At 46.0% G+C, this 17221-nt stretch overlaps 2 protein-coding genes across 2 annotated transcripts in view; one reads left to right on the top strand and one right to left on the bottom strand.

Annotated features, from left to right (window-relative positions):
• Nucleotides 1–1378, top strand: part of LOC306931813 (phenylalanine--tRNA ligase beta subunit-like) — a 29442-nt gene extending 28064 nt beyond the window's left edge. The window contains exon 18 of the mRNA XM_079513423.1: nt 370–1378. Coding sequence (XP_079369549.1) covers nt 370–1156 — 787 coding nt within the window. The 3' untranslated portion in view covers nt 1157–1378. The remainder of the gene's footprint in view (nt 1–369) is intronic.
• Nucleotides 1379–3202: 1824 nt separating this feature from the next.
• sgpp2 (sphingosine-1-phosphate phosphatase 2) lies at nt 3203–16183 on the bottom strand. Its single transcript, XM_079513927.1, has 5 exons — nt 15647–16183; nt 13585–13746; nt 7511–7690; nt 4675–4764; nt 3203–3870 (listed from the first exon to the last, which is right to left on the bottom strand). Exons 1-5 carry the CDS (start codon nt 15908–15910, stop codon nt 3304–3306), a joined length of 1263 nt encoding a protein of 420 aa, XP_079370053.1. The 5' UTR covers nt 15911–16183; the 3' UTR covers nt 3203–3303.
• Between the last annotated feature and the right edge of the window lie 1038 nt (nt 16184–17221).

The following is a 17221-nucleotide window of genomic DNA, read 5'->3' as shown; positions in this document are numbered from 1 at the left end:
ATGTAATTGGGGGGCCCTATCATAGGGGGGCACAATTGGTGAAAATGTGGGTATTTAAAAAAAATATTCCTAAAAAATAGATTTGGGAACTCCTTTGGTCCACCCATTCCTGGGACATGTGGGAAAGCTCCAGTGATATTCACCCGAACACCTGCCTGTAGGGGAAAAAAATGGATGTGGAGTTGTGGACAGGGAAACAAACCTACCTTCTATGATGTCACTGAGCATCATGATGCCCACCCATCTCAGACATCAGCAATATTATGAAAATCACAAACATAATTGTCCAGGTGAAAATCACTCGGGTTTAGTGTTCTAGGGTTAAGCACATTGACTTATTTTACTGTTTTGTTGCCTTGGTTCTTGCAGTGGTCACACTGCCGAATCCCTCCTCACCCATGACGTCCCCATGCACGAGGCCATAAAGCACGAGTTCCTGACTCAAGATAAATCTCTGCCCGCCCCAGTTGCAACTCATTCTGCCAGCACCAAAACGGTCTTTGGCGACCTGAGCACACCTGCTGGTCTCAAAGCCCTCAATGACTTCCTGGCAGATAAAAGTTACATCGAGGGCTTTGTGCTCTCCCAGGCTGACATGGCGGTGTTCGATGCCGTCCCAGCCGTCCCCTCGAAGACACTCTGCCATGCCCTACGTTGGTACAATCACATGCACTCCTTCAAGAGGGAGAGGGCCAGCCTCCCAGCAGCCAAGAGTCAGTACGTGTTGGGTGGCGAGGCAAAACCCGACTCTACGGCTCCCGACACTGGTGACGATGACTTCGACCTGTTCGCTTCGGATGAAGAGGAAGAGAGCTCAGAGGCGGCGAGGATCAAGGAGCAGCGCCTGGCTGAGTACGCTGCCAAGAAGTCAAAGAAGCCCGCCCTCATTGCCAAGTCCTCCATCCTGCTGGACGTCAAGCCCTGGGATGACGAGACGGACATGGCTAAGCTAGAGGAGTGCGTCCGCAGCATTAGCATGGACGGGCTGCTGTGGGGGCAGTCCAAGCTGCTGCCTGTGGGTTATGGCATCAAGAAGCTGCAGATAGGCTGCGTGGTGGAGGATGATAAGGTGGGCACAGATCAGCTGGAAGAGGCCATCACTGCCTTCGAGGACTACGTTCAGTCTATGGATGTGGCGGCCTTCAATAAGATCTGAGTCGCACTCGCCCTTGCTGCAGTAAAGTCATAACGGTGGCAGCTGAGATGTGCAGCCTCGCCAGCCTGGAACAACATAACATACTGGACAGTGTCAGCAACCAAACCTCAGATCGTTTTCCTGACGGGTCTATTTTCACTTAAAATGTCCAGTGTGTGGTCAAATGTTTTGATGTGAGCTTTTCTATAGTCAAATAAAGGCTTATCTTTTCTGATGAGAGTAGTTTGCATCTGTGTAGCATGCTTTTTACAGGTTTTAAAAGGTAAGGAAAGTGATTTTCTTTGATTACAATAAGTGTTAAACGTAACTATAGCAATGATTAATCAGAATAGTGATTTAACCTTTTAGCTAAAAACTTTGTTTTAACCAAAAGATATCACTTACCCTACATTTAAGTACTTAAAGGACCACTTCACCACTTTTCAACTTCTCTTCCTATAATTGGTCCTAACTAATGTTCATGATAAAATACCACCATTTTTTCCTACTCAGTCTGTGTCTCATAGGAAGGCTGTGGGCAGTTCAGAAACCCGTCCACCAGTGACATCATCGATGGTGAATCCAAGCTAATAGAAACGGCAGGCTTTCTTTTCCTGAAAAGTTGCAATGCAAAAGTTGAAGCCATCATTCTCACGATAATACAAATCTAAATATATTTTAAAACAAATCTTGTTTAAAAAAAAATCTGCCTAATGATGATGTCACTGGTGGACGGGTGTCCGAACTGCCCAAAGCCCTCCTATGAGACACGGACTGAGTAGGAAAAAATGGTGGTGTTTTATCATGAACATTAGTGAGGACCAATTATATGTAGAGATGTTGAAAAGTGGTGAAGTGGTCCTTTAAGGTCTGTGCTTTCTTTCAAGCAGTGATAGATACTGCAGGCATCCTTGCAATGAAGTCTGACATGTGCCCCAGCATTGTAGTCAAACTGGTTCAAATGTTTTGAACCAAACTGGTCTGAGCTTGTGTGCTCAGACCAGTGGGAGTGAAACCAATAACAATATATGATAACAATGTCAGAAACGGCTTGGTTTGCGCAGGATCTATAGTGTGAGCTACTTTCATGTTCAACTGGCATGGTGCAGTTTCATTTAGTTTTACCGCTACCACAAACTGATCAGAATTTTAAAAAAAGTTCATCAAAGCTGTACGCATACTTTTATTTAGCTCACAGATTGTGAAATTAAGTAACATTAGTATTTGTCCTGTTTGTTTAATGTTTAAAGAGGAAAAGGTTATCCAGGATCCAGCACCAGGTTTATTCTTCAAGGAGTATGAATGTGCACAGCACCTTTAATGGCAATCTGCCCATTCCATTTGGCATAGCATAGCTTGTATTCATGTGGAAAGTGTGGCCTAAGGATGGCACTACATGAAATGCCATGGGGTCACCAAAATCTATAGATTTCTCTTCAACCTTGGGACCATGAAGTTGCACAGCAAATTCCATGGCAATCCAGCCAGCAGTTTCCAAAATAAGCACAAAAGGTTTGGAGATGTGTTTAGTAGATTATTTCTCTAACAATTATAGATTAGTGGTTTTCAACCAGTGGTCCTTGAAGGGATTCCAGGTGGTCCCCAGCTAAATGTTGAGTTGGTAACTAAATGGACCCTTATAGGTCTAACTTGAGCGTAAAATGAAACCAAATGGACCCGTACAGGTCCATTTGGTTTCATTTTACACTCTAGTTACATTATTGTTAAACTGTAAATTGTAAAATCTGCATTAATTAACTTACAAGAAGTCTACACTATTAGAGAATGTAGAAGATTTATTATTTTGATCAACATTTGCCTGTTATCTCTTCTAATGGTACCAACATAAATACAGGATGAAATTGTGGACAAAATCTTATCCAACACATTTTCAAAGTCTTGGGTCCGAGTAGGCTAAATGTCATCAAATGGTGGTCCGTGGATCAAATGCAGAATAAATAATTGGCCTTGATATGAAAAAGGTTGAAAACCACTGTTATAGATGAATTGATTGAACAGAGAAACGATCTACCAGACGCAAATGTCCTAATTTATTTAGTTTCGGACATAAATGGAATGACGGACAGACGGATATTGTCTTAGATATTTAGCAGCAAACATTTGCAGCAAACATTCGAACAGATCCGAAACATACAAGAACTGCAGTCTTACAATATGTTACTATTGGACCATTGTAATCCCAGTAGAATGAAGACTCTATTGACCACCAAACAATGGGCCAGACCGACAGACGCATATGTCACGAACTTGCTTGGCACTTCAATCTCTTTCCGTCTCCTGGCATTGTTATCACTTAATGGCACTCTGTACCAGGAGTACAACGCCCGGACGCTCAACGTCTTCACTATCTGTCGTATCCCCACCAATATCACAATCCCCACAAGAGCGCGGACTGTGCCTAATGCCAGGACGCTACCCGTCAGTGTGGGTAACGGGACCGGCAGCCGTCCCTTGGGCTCAAAAGTCTCCCCGAGCTGCTGGTTCACCCAGTATCCAATAGAGCTCCCAGCTCCTGCCCCTAAAATGGTGGTCGTATCCCCCCGTGTGGGGCTGTAATGGTCCAGCTCGGGGTATGTGTAGCTGAGGAAGAGGGGCAACACCAACGCCATAACTGGGTAGACGGGACTGGTGAGCTGGAACCTATCAAATGCTTCCCAGTGAGGGTAGGTGAGAAACAGCAGGGCAGATGAGATCAGAGCACCACTGATCACATCCTGAGGGCAAGAAAGAGAGAACAAAAGAAAAGAAGAATAAAACACAGTGCCACTAATACACGACATGAAGGAAAGAATCGATTCAGGACTCTTGTTCCTCTTGACACTTTGAGGGGCTGTCCAGCTTTTAGTGTGTGTGAAAACGGCAAACTCAAACTTTGTCCTAACACAAACATTAAATGCCATTGACAATTGAGTGTTTGTAAACAGTCTAAACACAAACATTGCGTAACACAAACATTGATGACGACGGTGAGGACGCAAATTCTGATTGGCCGGAATGAGATGATGTATGATGATTAGAGCGCCCCTCACGTCACAAGGGTGTGGGGCATTCAGCTATTAGTGTAGATTTTCGTCTTACACAAACATTAAATTCCCATTGACAATGAATGGAGAATTTACGTCATGATGTACGATGATAGGAGCACCCCTCACTTCACACAGGTGTGATTTTTCCATTTATAATACATATTGTAATACAGACCTGAAAGGGACTTCACATGCCCTTAAGCTGCCTCTAAATGAGTCATAAATGAGCTACCAATGAGTTTCTAAGCTCTTATTTAAGTGACATTAATGCCATAATGACAATATACATCATGATTCCATAATGAAACACGTTCTATAAAGTGCATATTGGATCAGTGCTGGTTCACTCTCAGCCAGACAGTCTAATAAGACACCAATATACATCCTGCATTGGATGAATGTTTTATATCGCTTGTCTGTGTGTGTGTGTGTGTGTGTGTGTGTGCGTGCGTGTGTGAGAGTGAGTGAGAGAGAAAGAGTAGGCTAGCTCACCAGAACAGAGTGCATGCCTGTGTACAGGCGACTGAGACACACCATAGAAGACAGCACCACTGCAATAAGAAGGCCCACCTCAAACTGGAACTGAGACACAAAGACAGAAGGTCAAGTACATGGTTCACACACACACACACACACACACACACACACACACACACACACACACACACACACACACACACACACACACACACACACACACACACACACACACACACACACACACACACACACACACACACACACACACACACACGACAATGTGCTTAAAGATCAGTTTGTTCAACTTGCGTGCACATAGTACTGTGGCATAGTGCACATTCCAAACATTCCTCTATGCGGACACAGTCAGGGATAGTCCAACCACCCACCCCCGTTTTTCTTGTTCGCTTTCATCAATCTTTATTTATTTTCTGTGCTCATTGCGAGGAAATATAGATCCTCTCCCCGCCAAACATCCATTCTAGTGGCTTGACGTATGGCCAGTCATCAAGTCATCTGTCCTTTAGCCCTCTACTGTCTTTCTCCTATATTCTCTTCCTTCCCCCTCTCTCCCTGACTCCTTTACCTATGTCGGCGGGTTTTGTTCTCTCTTCCATTTCAATAACAGAGAGGAGAGGCGGTATATATATTCATCTCACACACACACACACACACACACACACACACACACACACACACACACACACACACACACACACACACACACACACACACACACACACACACACACACACACACACACACACACACACACACACACACACACACACACACACACACACACACACACACACACACACACACACACACACACACACACACACACACACACCTCCTTCCTACCTCCTTCCTTCCTCCCTCCCTGTCTCCCTCCCTCTCTCCTTTTCCTGTGTCTTTTCCTGTCCTTCTTGCAGCTGGAAGCCTATTCACTGGCAGTTCATGAAGAGGGGATTTCTGAATGGGCACAAAGGATTCCTGGGGAATAGGAGGAGGTCACTCTTGTGATTGACTGTCGTGACCTCCGACCTCCTCCGGGGTGCAGGGGGGGGGGGGGGGGGGGGGGGGGGACCTAGTACGCAGCCCGAGGCCCCGGGAGCTATTGAGGGACGTCTGCACTGACCACTGCTTGTTATCTACTCACTCTCTACAGTAAAGCTGTGCAGAGGGCCTTTCAGGGGCATTCTAGGGGGAATTCATGCCACGGTTATGTGTCCAACTGTATGTGACTCCCTCGGCCTGTGAGCTTCTGAACATTTGACTTGATCGTCCAGGAAGTAATGACCGAGAGGTCGAATTAGATTGAGCATTTCACTGTGTGTCACTATCAGTGACAGACTTGCATTCAGTTTGAAAGGGACAGGGAGAAGGAGAGAGGTGATGGTGATTGACAGTCATTGACTCTCCTGAGTCCATCAGAAGACTAAACAACAGCTGGGTGGGTGTGGCTGATGTTGACTGATGATGACTGCCAGCTCTGCCCCTCCGTCCCAATTGTCCAACTCTGCTCAGTCAAAACCCAATGACGGACAGTGGAGCCCCACCCCTCCACCCACAGAGGCACCAATAAACAAACTGACTTTTCTTCCAGTAACACTGAGTTTGAAAGCCACCACCGTTCTTCGGCAAGTTCATCTCTCATACTTGTGGAAAGGCTCATTATATCACTGCAAAAGGTCTTTTGGCTTAATTGTTTTTGCTTAATCATTTCCTGATTGGCTTTATCCCTGCTTTGTCCACATACACAAATTGTGGTTCTTGAGCACTGTTATTCAGCGGTTCTTTGGGATCGTAGATGTGATATACATATAGAACCACTGCTGTACAAAGAACATGTTAAGCCTCTGTATATCTAGTCCTTCAGAGGTTCTCTACTGGTTCTGAGTGTAGGCAATTTGACAAAGGTGCTGTGTAGCACCAAAATACAGTAGTTGTCTCCACCAGGCCGAAGGCATGGGGAGAGAGTATGTTTTGCACTCCGTCCGTGTGTGTGTGTGTGCGTGTGTGCCTCCTTCCTTCCGTCCGTCTGTTACCAGCTAATCTCCGGCACCGTTAACCCGGTCGATGCCAAACTTTGCACACACACTCCCTGGATGCCAACGATGAACCTCTGCCCCACATTTTCCAGAACGGCCTGTTATAGCGCCACCATGAGGCAGCTTTTCACATGTTTTACCTAAAACTGCACCGATCTGCGTGAAACGTTGCATGTACACTCCCTAGAGGCCAAGGACAAACCTGTGACCTGCATTTTCCGCATCTGCCTTTTATAGCGCCACCAGGAGGCCGACTTTTGTAAAACACATTTTTGGCTATTACTCCTCCAGATTCTGTCCAAAAATCTCACAAATCGTTACACACTATCTCTATGGTCATGTGCTCAAGTCGGATCTGTCCGATATTTCATATTCCATCCTAATTGGCTATAATTGGCATTCACAGTTTGCAAGATTGCCCCGTTTTGAAAAAAAGCCTCAAATCATGAACGCAGCATGCAATTTACGTGAAATCTTTCACACATTTTCTTACTAGGCTGAGGAATATATCCCACCCTTTTCACATTGGCCTGTTATAGCACCACCAACAGGTTGATTTTTGCAAAACACATTTTTGGAGCAAAATGCCTCAAGTCATCCAATTGCCATCAAAGGCAAACATGTTTATATTACTCCTAAATATTTTGCCAAACATCTCACACAGTCCTATCCTCCTGGTGGAGACCTGTGCCCAGAAGGGCACTTTTTCTAGTTCCCCCTGTGATCAAGAGCGATAGAACCATGTTATTTAGTGCTAATTGTCTTGTCAGAAATTAAGTATTGGAGACAACCACCTGTAGCCTGGAGGTGGCGCTGAGCAGCAGTGTGAAGGAGATGCCGATGGCGGCCATGGCGTGGGTGGAGGGCAGGCCGTATTCAGCATCAACACGCGGCTCCAGCTTAACCACTGGAGGGGAGGAAGGGCGAGGCAGCTTCAACAGGTCCTTCATCACCTGACCTATGTACATCACCAACTGGTGAGTGACAGTGAGAATTTAATTGAAAACCGGTTTATATGAATGATATGCTGTGTGCAGAGAGAGAGAGAGAGAGAGAGAGAGAGAGAGAGAGAGAGAGAGAACAAATCATAGTAGCTACTGTACATCTGGGAAAACGTTTCTGTTCAGAATCATACCTCAACTTTAAATAGAAGTAGAACCTTTCTTAAAAATATGTAATCAACAGTACAAATGCCATGTGGATGAATCAGCCATACACTAAACAAGCATCATTACACTTGAACGCTCATTGGTAAAACAGAATTCCTGCTTGTGGCACCCACCTCCCCGAAGCCCTCAGCTGGAAAGAAAGAAAGACTAAGAAGACTAGAAGTGTTACATGAGAAAACAAAGGAGGTACAGCCCTGATTAGCCCTTTCTGTGCCATTACACCTAGCAGACTCATCATAAATAAGTAAGTGAAGACCCAGCCCTGTATAAAAGTGCGCATCCTGCAGTTGTACAGTAACTAAATCTATTGTAGGAAATGGGAATCGAATTTGGCATAGTTTGCTGACACAGCGTCTTCAGTTGACGGTGAGACAAGAGCCCTGTGACATGATGACACACTCGACGGCACACACACACACACACACACACTTGTGTGTGTGCACGTCAAAGTATGAGCAAGTGGTCAGTGCCAAACGTGCTGCCTATTCTATTTCATGCAATCCCAGTGGTGTGCTGAGGTGCAGCCCACTCCAACACAAAGTTTATTTAAGGCTCGGCGTTGTATTTTTAATGAATGGCTGTCTTGGCTTGGAGCAGAGGGAGGCGGATAGAGAGACTAGTGTGTGTGTGTGTGTGTGTGTGTGTGTGTGTGTGTGTGTGTGTGTGTGTGTGTGTGTGTGTGTGTGTGTGTGTGTGTGAGAGAACAGAGAAAGGACTGGGAAAGGAGAGGGGGGTAATTGTTACCATTTCCTCTGGCACTGTAATCAGAGAATGCTTGTTACCATGGCGAACAAGAGATAGAAATGTAGCGTAGGTCTGCTGACCCCATCTGAGCATAGCAGCAAGCCAAGCCATTAGACTTAGAGAGAAGGGAGGAGATATACAGTAACAACCCAAAAATGTAACCTTATGAGTCCAGAAACCTTATGCTTAAGCAAATACAGGCTTTTTGAATGACATTCAGAGAACCGATCACTGATCTGCAGCTGTCTAGTCTATAAAATTCAAGTCGTCTGTCTGTCTGTCTGTAAATGGACATGCCTGACGTCAGTATGCAAAGTGTTGTTGTTAGACAACTGGTGCCATCAGCACAAATCACTGTTGGCAACGGTTTCCGTTGTGTGTGTGTACTGTGTAGACAGGCCAGAGCTCGATCAGCGAGAGAGATAGGGAGGGAGAGATGGAGAGAGGGGTGTGTGCAGTGGCGTCATGCTCGTAGCATGCAGTACCACGACGTGGTACCAATATTCTTTTCACGCTCACGTGCAGGTACGGCACGGTACAGTAGAACGTGGTGTCGGCTCGCTTGGTGAGAGAGAGAAGGGAGAGGGAGACTGAGCGATGAAGAGAGGGAAAAGTGAGGCTCAATTGGGAAAGACAGAGTATACAGGACTAGAAGAAAGAAAGACGGCCGGCTTGATTGATGGGATAATACTGAGACAAATATTTCTCGACCAGGCCTACAACAGTTTACTTGTTCTTTCCACAAATGTGCATCTGTCCATGGTAATGTCTGAATGTTAAGATCATGTTTGTAATATTTGCATCCACCCCCCACCACAATACAACACAAACTTGTATTGTTGCATGCACAGTACAGGGAGACAACCGTAAATTCCTCAGTGTTCATTTATAGATTTGCTCCTTTGATTTCGTATGGCTCCATTCGGTTATATTTTACACTCTCAGAGTTAAAATATGAGGATTTGAGTCCATTAACTTCTCGTAGATGCAGTATCCTACCGTAATCTCACATAAACCCTGTTACGGTGAAATTCTCCACATTCACCAGATCACCACGAGCCCTACACTGACCTTGCATACAGTAATGTGATACCCCGCCCGCACAAACTTCACTACCAAGCCCACCGACGCGTACTGTGCCCAGAGCACCCACCCTGCAGGTCTTACATTGGCGCCTTTGTGTGGCTGACATCAAAGCACTGACTGAGGCACAGCCTGGTCACAGAGGGAGAGGAGTTAAACATAGGTCAGGTCGCACAAACAGATAACCACACAAGTGTGTGCGCGTGTGTTTTCTCGTGAATGAGTGTATTGATCGAGCCTGATGTGTCGCTGGACTTTGATCTGTCACCACGTGAGTGACTGTGGGAGTGTGCAGCTGTGTGTGTGTGTGTGTGTGTGTGTGTGTGTGTGTGTGTGTGTGTGTGTGTGGGGATGCTGTAGCTATTCCACTGGACAAGTCATCATTATCATGCCACGAAGAAGGCTGTTTGTGCCGCTACACGTGGGTTGGGATCTCTTTCATCTTTCCATTAAATTAATAACGGTAACACATTTGTTTAACCTTACATTTATGTCACTCCTACTGGGATTGTGAGTATTTTAGGTTTTAATACAGAACAGGAAATCTATCCACAATATCAACAACAGTAGTACTGATACTGCAACACTCCTGTGGTGACGGACGGCAGTAGTAAAGTGTTAAAACATGAACCCTAGTGTCCCTATTCTAGAGGCGAACATTAGGCGAAAACAGCCTCAACGCATCATGGTGAAGAGAGGGAAAAAGGACAGGGCATAGTATAGACCCCTGGGGGACTCCGGTGAATCAGATCAGATCAGATCTCGATCAGCACGCCAGAGAGAGTTAGAAGGAGCTGGGAAAGGGGTAGAAGAAAGGGAGAGGGGGAGTTAGGGTGGGAAAGTGAAGGTGGGATGATTTCACCCACACAAAACCATGCAATAACCTATTGGGAGTATTGGCTATGTTGGGTAACGAAGGGGGGGGGGGGGGGGGGGGGGGGGGGGTAAAGGTGAGATGGGGAGGGAGAGAGAGATGGAGAGAGAGAGAGAGACAGATAGAGAATGGGAGAGAGAGAGAGAGAGAGAGAGAGAGAGAGAGAGAGAGAGAGAGAGAGAGAGAGAGAGAGAGAGATGGGAAGGAGAAAGCCTATTCCACCCATGCAATAACCTGGAGAGGGAGAGAGGCTATTTCACCCATGCAATAATCTCATCAAGCTGACAACGTGTCCACATCGATCAGCTTGTATAATAAAATACCTCCTAGTATAGGGACATCAGAATAACAGAGCCAGACCCGGGCCTATCGGTCTGGGAACCTAGTCTGGTAATCCGGCCTGGTGGCGTGTTGCGGGTTCGAGTCCCTATCCCAACGTGTCTCCCCCCCGTCTCTCTCCCCCTTTCCTGTCAACCTACTAAATATCTATCAGTGGAAGCAAAAAGCTCAAAAAATATCTTTAAAAAACGAGAAGAACAACAGAGCCAAATGTTGAAATGAAATTGTTTTGAAACCGTTTCACATTATAATTCTGGGTAGCCGATTTGACACTAGCTTTGATCCATAGCTCTAATGCCATCACATTTAGAGCTATGTTACTGTCGACTTCCGGGGCTCGCATAAATGCAGACCAGCCTCTCCTCTGTAGCGAATTTTTGTTCACTCGATGGAAAAACCTTCTCTATGAGGGTTTTCTCTTGGCAATATCGGTAGAGGGCGCAGTGGAGTAACTACATTTTTTTCCCCCTTTCTGGCCAAAAAGTGCATTTATACGTGTGGTGGGGGACTCAGAGTGTGTCCACTAAGGAAAGTAGGCTAAGGAAATTACATAACCCGTCTGTATTGGTGAGTAGGTAAAACATAATTTTTATTTTCGCTACAGAGGAGAGGCTGGTCGGCATCATGCGAGGCAGGAAGCCAATCAGTTCCATAGCCTTAATGCAACGGCAGCAAGAGCAGTAAGGCTATGGACCAGAGTTAATTTGACACTACATTTGTGGTGAAGACATTGGGTTGTGTCTCTTGATGGAATAAAATATATTCCAAAAAGAATGTCCTGTTCTTATCATTTGCATAAAAATGCACTTTTCAGGTGTCAGTGTACCTATAAGTTATTCATGACCATATGGTCAATGAAATATGTGTTATTGAGTAGACCAAAGTCACCCACCAAGTAAAACACATGCACTGTGCTAAAGGGTAGTGAAAGACACTATAATGTCCATCAGAGTGTGTGTGTGTGTGTGTGTGCGTGCGTGCGTGCGTGCGTGCGTGCGTGCGTGCGTGCGTGCGTGCGTGCGTGCGTGCACCTTGGATAGCTCCACCATCATAATGTGTGAGGGGTTAAGCTGGGGGTGCAAGGGACTGTTGGTGTAATCTGCCCTGAAGGGTGACAGACCATAGACTACTTGGGTCAATAAAACTGTGTGTGGACAGGCCAGGAGGAGGTGAACTGTTAATGTCTAACTAGAGGGAGGTACATGAGTTTTATAGGGAGCCGGTATGAATGTATTATTGACAGTGTGCAGGGACCCAAACAGTGTGTTGTTCCCAAACAGTGTACCATGAGACAAGTCCAGGTGCGCTTGCATGGGGGGTGGTCAGATCAACATATGGAATGAATTCTGTATTGGCCATATATGGAGCATGTCTTGAGTGTACAGGGTTTTATGAGGTCAGATCAACATAAGGAATGTCAGAACAGGTCAGCTCCATATATGGAGATATAACCGTGGCAGTGTCTTGAGTGTACAGGGTTTGATGAGGTCTGGCCATATATGGAGCATGTCTTGATTGTACAGGGTTTGATATCAATATATAAACTACCTATACAAAAAGTTGTGAATTATTTAACTATTAATTTACTACTATATGCAAGTTGGAAATCCACCCAGTTATGCAAGACCCAGTGTGAGCTTGTAGGCTATTTTAGTTATGAATATACATGTACCTTTTTCACTTGCCTATTTGTGTGCCTTAACCACAGAAAGTTAAAAACCTCTGATCTAGAAGAATACAATGTCCTCCCCTAAGGGGTTAAAAGAGGAGGGTCAGATGCAGGACATGCAACGTGCTTTTGGGATGAAGACGCAAAGGGCACATAAACATACTGCCCATCACACATACTGTGGGAATGTGTGTGTTTGTCTGTGTATGTTTGTCCTTGTGTGTGTGCCTGTGCAACACCACACACACTGCGTACTGTACGTGTGTGCCAGCATTTGTCTGATGCACATCTTTCAGAGTGCCTTTGAGATCTGTTCAGGGACTCGCAAAGAAATACTGACTGTTACAACCCAACCTCTAAGAGCAGGATCCAATAGAATATTTTGCCACTGATGGATGGGCATCAATATGTGTGGCCCCCTTCATCCTATGAAGGGCCCCGGTCACCCATGGTGGCCCCAGGCCTGGGGATACGGACATGGTGGAGCCGGGGACAGGTCACCGAAAGGGGAGAGGGATGAAAGGAGGTTGAGAGGTGAACAGGGGGTGAAGAAGAGGGGTGGGAGAAGAGAGGTGGCATTGTGAGACAGTTGTGCACGAAGGCAACGGGCAGCACATGGACACACTGGCGTGGGCACTAGATAGGGGGAAAGGCAGATAGCTGACGGGCAGTAAACATGCATCTCTATCGTTTTTTTTTGTATATAATGTTTTTTTTTATAACTAAAATAGATCTAGACCTAGAGAGAGAGATCGCCGGGGCTCTACCGGGCACGTCGCGCCACGCGTGCGTGCGTCAAAAAACGAACCGGGGCAATTTTAATGCAGTCACGCAACGCGGGCAGTGGAGCCACCCTTCATTGATTAAAAAGGGAACATTCCCTGGCGGTGACGGAGACGCGACGCTGACGCGCCCAGTGGAGCCCTGGTGTAAGAGTCCTCCTTCCCTCAGATAAACAGTAAACAGACTAAACACTTGACTGTGACCTACGGTCCACATGTTGATGAGGCGTCTGCAGAGGAATGGATCCAGGTTCCAGTGGATGACAGGCAGAACGGTGATGTAGAACACTTCATGTCCCAGACCCGCTGAAAGCAGGAACAGGAAGTAGAGCAGTCTGTTCCTCACCACATACCGAGGACCACTGCAGCTCTGTGGGAAACAAACAGATTACAGTGGGTGAATTACAGTGACAAAGAACATACTGGCCATTTTCAGGATACAATTTTGCATGAGTGGTGACTGACGAAACCTTTGGCCTTGCACTGCATCCACTTTCAATGTAATAGTAAAATGGACCTAAATGATTTGCCTATAGGCAAACTGACCAACCTTTAAACCGCAGAAAGGAGAATCTGTTTGGTTCATTTTAAAGCAGGAGTGTGTGTGTGTGTGTGTGTGTGTGTGTGTGTGTGTGTGTGTGTGTGTGTGTGTGTGTGTGTGTGTGTGTGTGTGTGTGTGTGTGTGTGTGTGTGTGTGTGTGTGTGAGAGAGAGAGAGAGAGGCTGGAAAATAGAAGTGAGGAAGAGAATTTCAGAGAAGCCAAAATTTCAAAACAATTAAAAGTACTTAACAGCAACGCAGATTAACCCCGCTTCGCACACGTTTCCGGTCTCCTACTGCTACTCTATGCATCTTTGAAACATCTCATCAACACTCAAGCGACCCTGTGAGTGTCCGTGAACAGACGGTGGTACATCTGCATCCTATGGAGAGTGGATTAACTTTCAAGGGACCCTAGGGTACCGCCGTCTAAATTACAGAAAAGGTAACCGAGGGTCCCAAAAGGGGCTACTCATAACATGTCTACGGTGGATTTTTATGAAACACACGCTTTAAATCAATGGGCTGTCAATGGGAGGGTATTGCAACTCTAGCTCAGCCAATCAAATCATCGCTATGGGGTGATCAGCCAATCATCAGCCAATTTTTTTTTTGTTCACACAAACCCTCAAAGCTGGGCATAGGAGGGGCAAGTGTTGCAAATTGCGGCTAACATCATCATACATCACATTCTGTGCTCAGCCAATCAAATCATCACTATGGCGTAGGCCTATACACACAGACACAGAAAGCTGGGCAGTGGCTAGCGCACCTCAAAAATCATAATGGCTTCACTTTGACCCATAGGGACACAACAAATGCCAAAGCATGGAGGCCACTGTCATTTACATTTTCCTGATTCTCAGTGTTCTCAGTCTGGCCCTCAGTGGTGTCATGCTCGTAGAACGCAGTACCACGGTGTGGTACCAAAACAATTGTGACGTGCACACGCAGGTATGGAACGGTGCACCAAGTCTGTCATATTTCATATTCCATCCTCATTGGCTAACATTGGCTTTCAAAGTTTGCAGGATTGGCCCGTTTTGAACAAAAAGCCTCAAATCTTGAACGCAGCGTGCAATTTACGTGAAATCTTTCACAGACTTTCCTACTAGGCTGAGGAATATATCCCACCCTTTTCACATTGGCCTGTTATAGCGCCACCAACAGGTGGATTTTAGCAAAACACATTTTTGGAACAAAATGCCTCAAATCATCAAATCCAAGGCGTAAGAAGAAATGGCACCCTTTTCACATTGGCCTATTATAGTGCCACCAGGAGGCCACAACCTGACCTGCCCTGGTGGAGACCTGTGCCCGAGGGGCACTTTATCTAGTTTTAAGTATACGTTTGTGTTTGTGTGACGTTACCGGGAAGAAAAATCACCATTACACCACTGCTGGCCCTGTACAAATAACACAAGATATTAACTGCCTTTCCAATTGCTATGTGCCCTTTTATACATGTGCACAACTCCATGGACACAATCACAAAGATGTAGAGCCGTGTCTCCTGGCGGAGATTAGCACTCCACTGAGCACCCCTTGCTCATTATAAATGAACTGTCAGGTGCTGTCACTGTCAGTCAGTTAGGCTAGACCAGAGCCATAGAGTATAGACTACATGCCTCTGGGCTAGACTTAAACAAGAAAAGCCAGTTACGTGACGTCACACGTGCCATCACACTCACAGTTTGAAAGAAATCCCATTCCGACTAGCCTATACTTACTCCAACAACAACTCCGTTCTCCTTGTATTTGTGATCTGAATCATACTCCCGGCGGTATTCACTTATATTTTCAACATGTCCATTGGGCCTACATCTTTTCTTCAGCTTTTCAGACGGGGTGTCGTCAGAGTGGTCCGTATGTCCCAGCGGCAATCCGTTTCTCTCCCCGCTGTGATGCACGTCCTCGATAAGGAAGAGTCCGCATCTCCTCTGGAAACGGGCTACAAGCTCCGAATCCTGGAGGGAAGCCAGGAGCTCCAACATGTCAATTAAATGGTACGGTGTGCAGTGAGCAACCTAATTTAAACTCGTAAATCTGGAAAATAATAGCGACATGACACATCCCAGACGCAGGTGTTGTGCTACCTGTAGATGTGAACATGATGTAGGCTATAGTAGGCTACGCCTGCTGCAGGTGTGTGTGGGTAGGAATGGGAGGGGCAGGTTGGACACACCGAGCTGTAACGATTCAAACGAAGCCTCGGGGTTGGCCTAACCTCGCCTCACCAGGCTTTCCACCACCTCGGAGGAAAAGGGTTGGCCCAACCTTTAGACCGGGATTGCAGTCATTGCACACACCTACACGCCTAAATGTGTTTGCAGAGATTAGCCACAGGTAGGTTGCTAACCAGGTTATAACCACGCACCAGTTGAATGCATTGGCCCACTGGAAACATCAAGGTTTTAAATTTGGGCTTTAAACTGTAACTGAGTATTCAATTGGCAACAACTGCAATCAAAAAGCTGATGATGGTTGAAAATATGGTTGAAAAGTATTCTCTTTAATCTGTTGTCAGGCCAGCCCAGGGCCCAGTACCCCCCCCCCCCCCCCCCCCCCTCTCTCTCTCTCTCTACTATAATTCTGCGAACAGAAAACACCTTTATTGAATATAAGTCAAATGGTCAAATTAAAATAGACCTAATAGTAGCCTATAACTGAATGTTTAACAAATGCCATATCCAATGTACTGAAATTGACATTTTAACAAATGTGTCACTGTCAACAGGTAGGCTAAAAGAAAATGCATGACCACGGCCGTGGGGCGTGGCCGTGTGGGCATCCACGCATGAGACAGACCTATTTATTTTCCCATCATGAGGTAACTCAACGGAACATGTCACATGACAACAATGTTCAACTTGACCTATTTTTTTTATTGAATGTGTGTGTGTGTCATTTGGCCACGCAGCCTATTGTAAAGCAGCGTCGGTTTAACCCAATTAGCGCATCCTTTGTCTGGGATGCTGCGAGATGGCGACCGATCAGTGAGTTCCAGCCTGGTTCTGCGAGCAGCAGAGAACAGAAAACAACAGACGCTATAACGGGAAACAGAACAACATCCAACGACCGCCGCCTCTCTGTCTCTCTCTCTTTTGTGGGGATGTGCACAGCCGCGCTGAATGAGCCCCGGCGTTGGAGTCGCCACCATTACATCATCGGCTCCCTGCACGCGGAACGTGAAATGGGACCCTTTTAACATTTCAGTGAGGGGTTCCGGACATTAAGGCTGCTGAGAGACGCTCGGAATTTAACATAACGACATAACATCGTGTGGATGATTGAAGAAAAAAAGG

The sequence above is a fragment of the Electrona antarctica genome, assembly GCF_951216825.1.
Source record: "Electrona antarctica genome assembly, chromosome: 11".
NCBI lineage: Eukaryota > Metazoa > Chordata > Actinopteri > Myctophiformes > Myctophidae > Electrona > Electrona antarctica.
Note: the sequence above shows the minus strand (reverse complement) of the source record. Positions and strands in the feature narration are given on the sequence as shown.

What these genes read in the sequence shown, in the direction of transcription:
- sgpp2 (XM_079513927.1), bottom strand. Translation starts at nt 15,910, where the DNA reads ATGTTGGAGCTCCTGGCTTCCCTCCAGGATTCGGAGCTTGTAGCCCGT. An exon ending in GCCTCATCAACATGTGGACC is followed by an intron (nt 7,691 to 13,584) that starts GTAGGTCACAGT and finishes GTCACTCACCAG; the next exon opens with TTGGTGATGTACATAGGTCA. An exon ending in GCGCCACCTCCAGGCTACAG is followed by an intron (nt 4,765 to 7,510) that starts GTGGTTGTCTCC and finishes TTTGTGTCTCAG; the next exon opens with TTCCAGTTTGAGGTGGGCCT.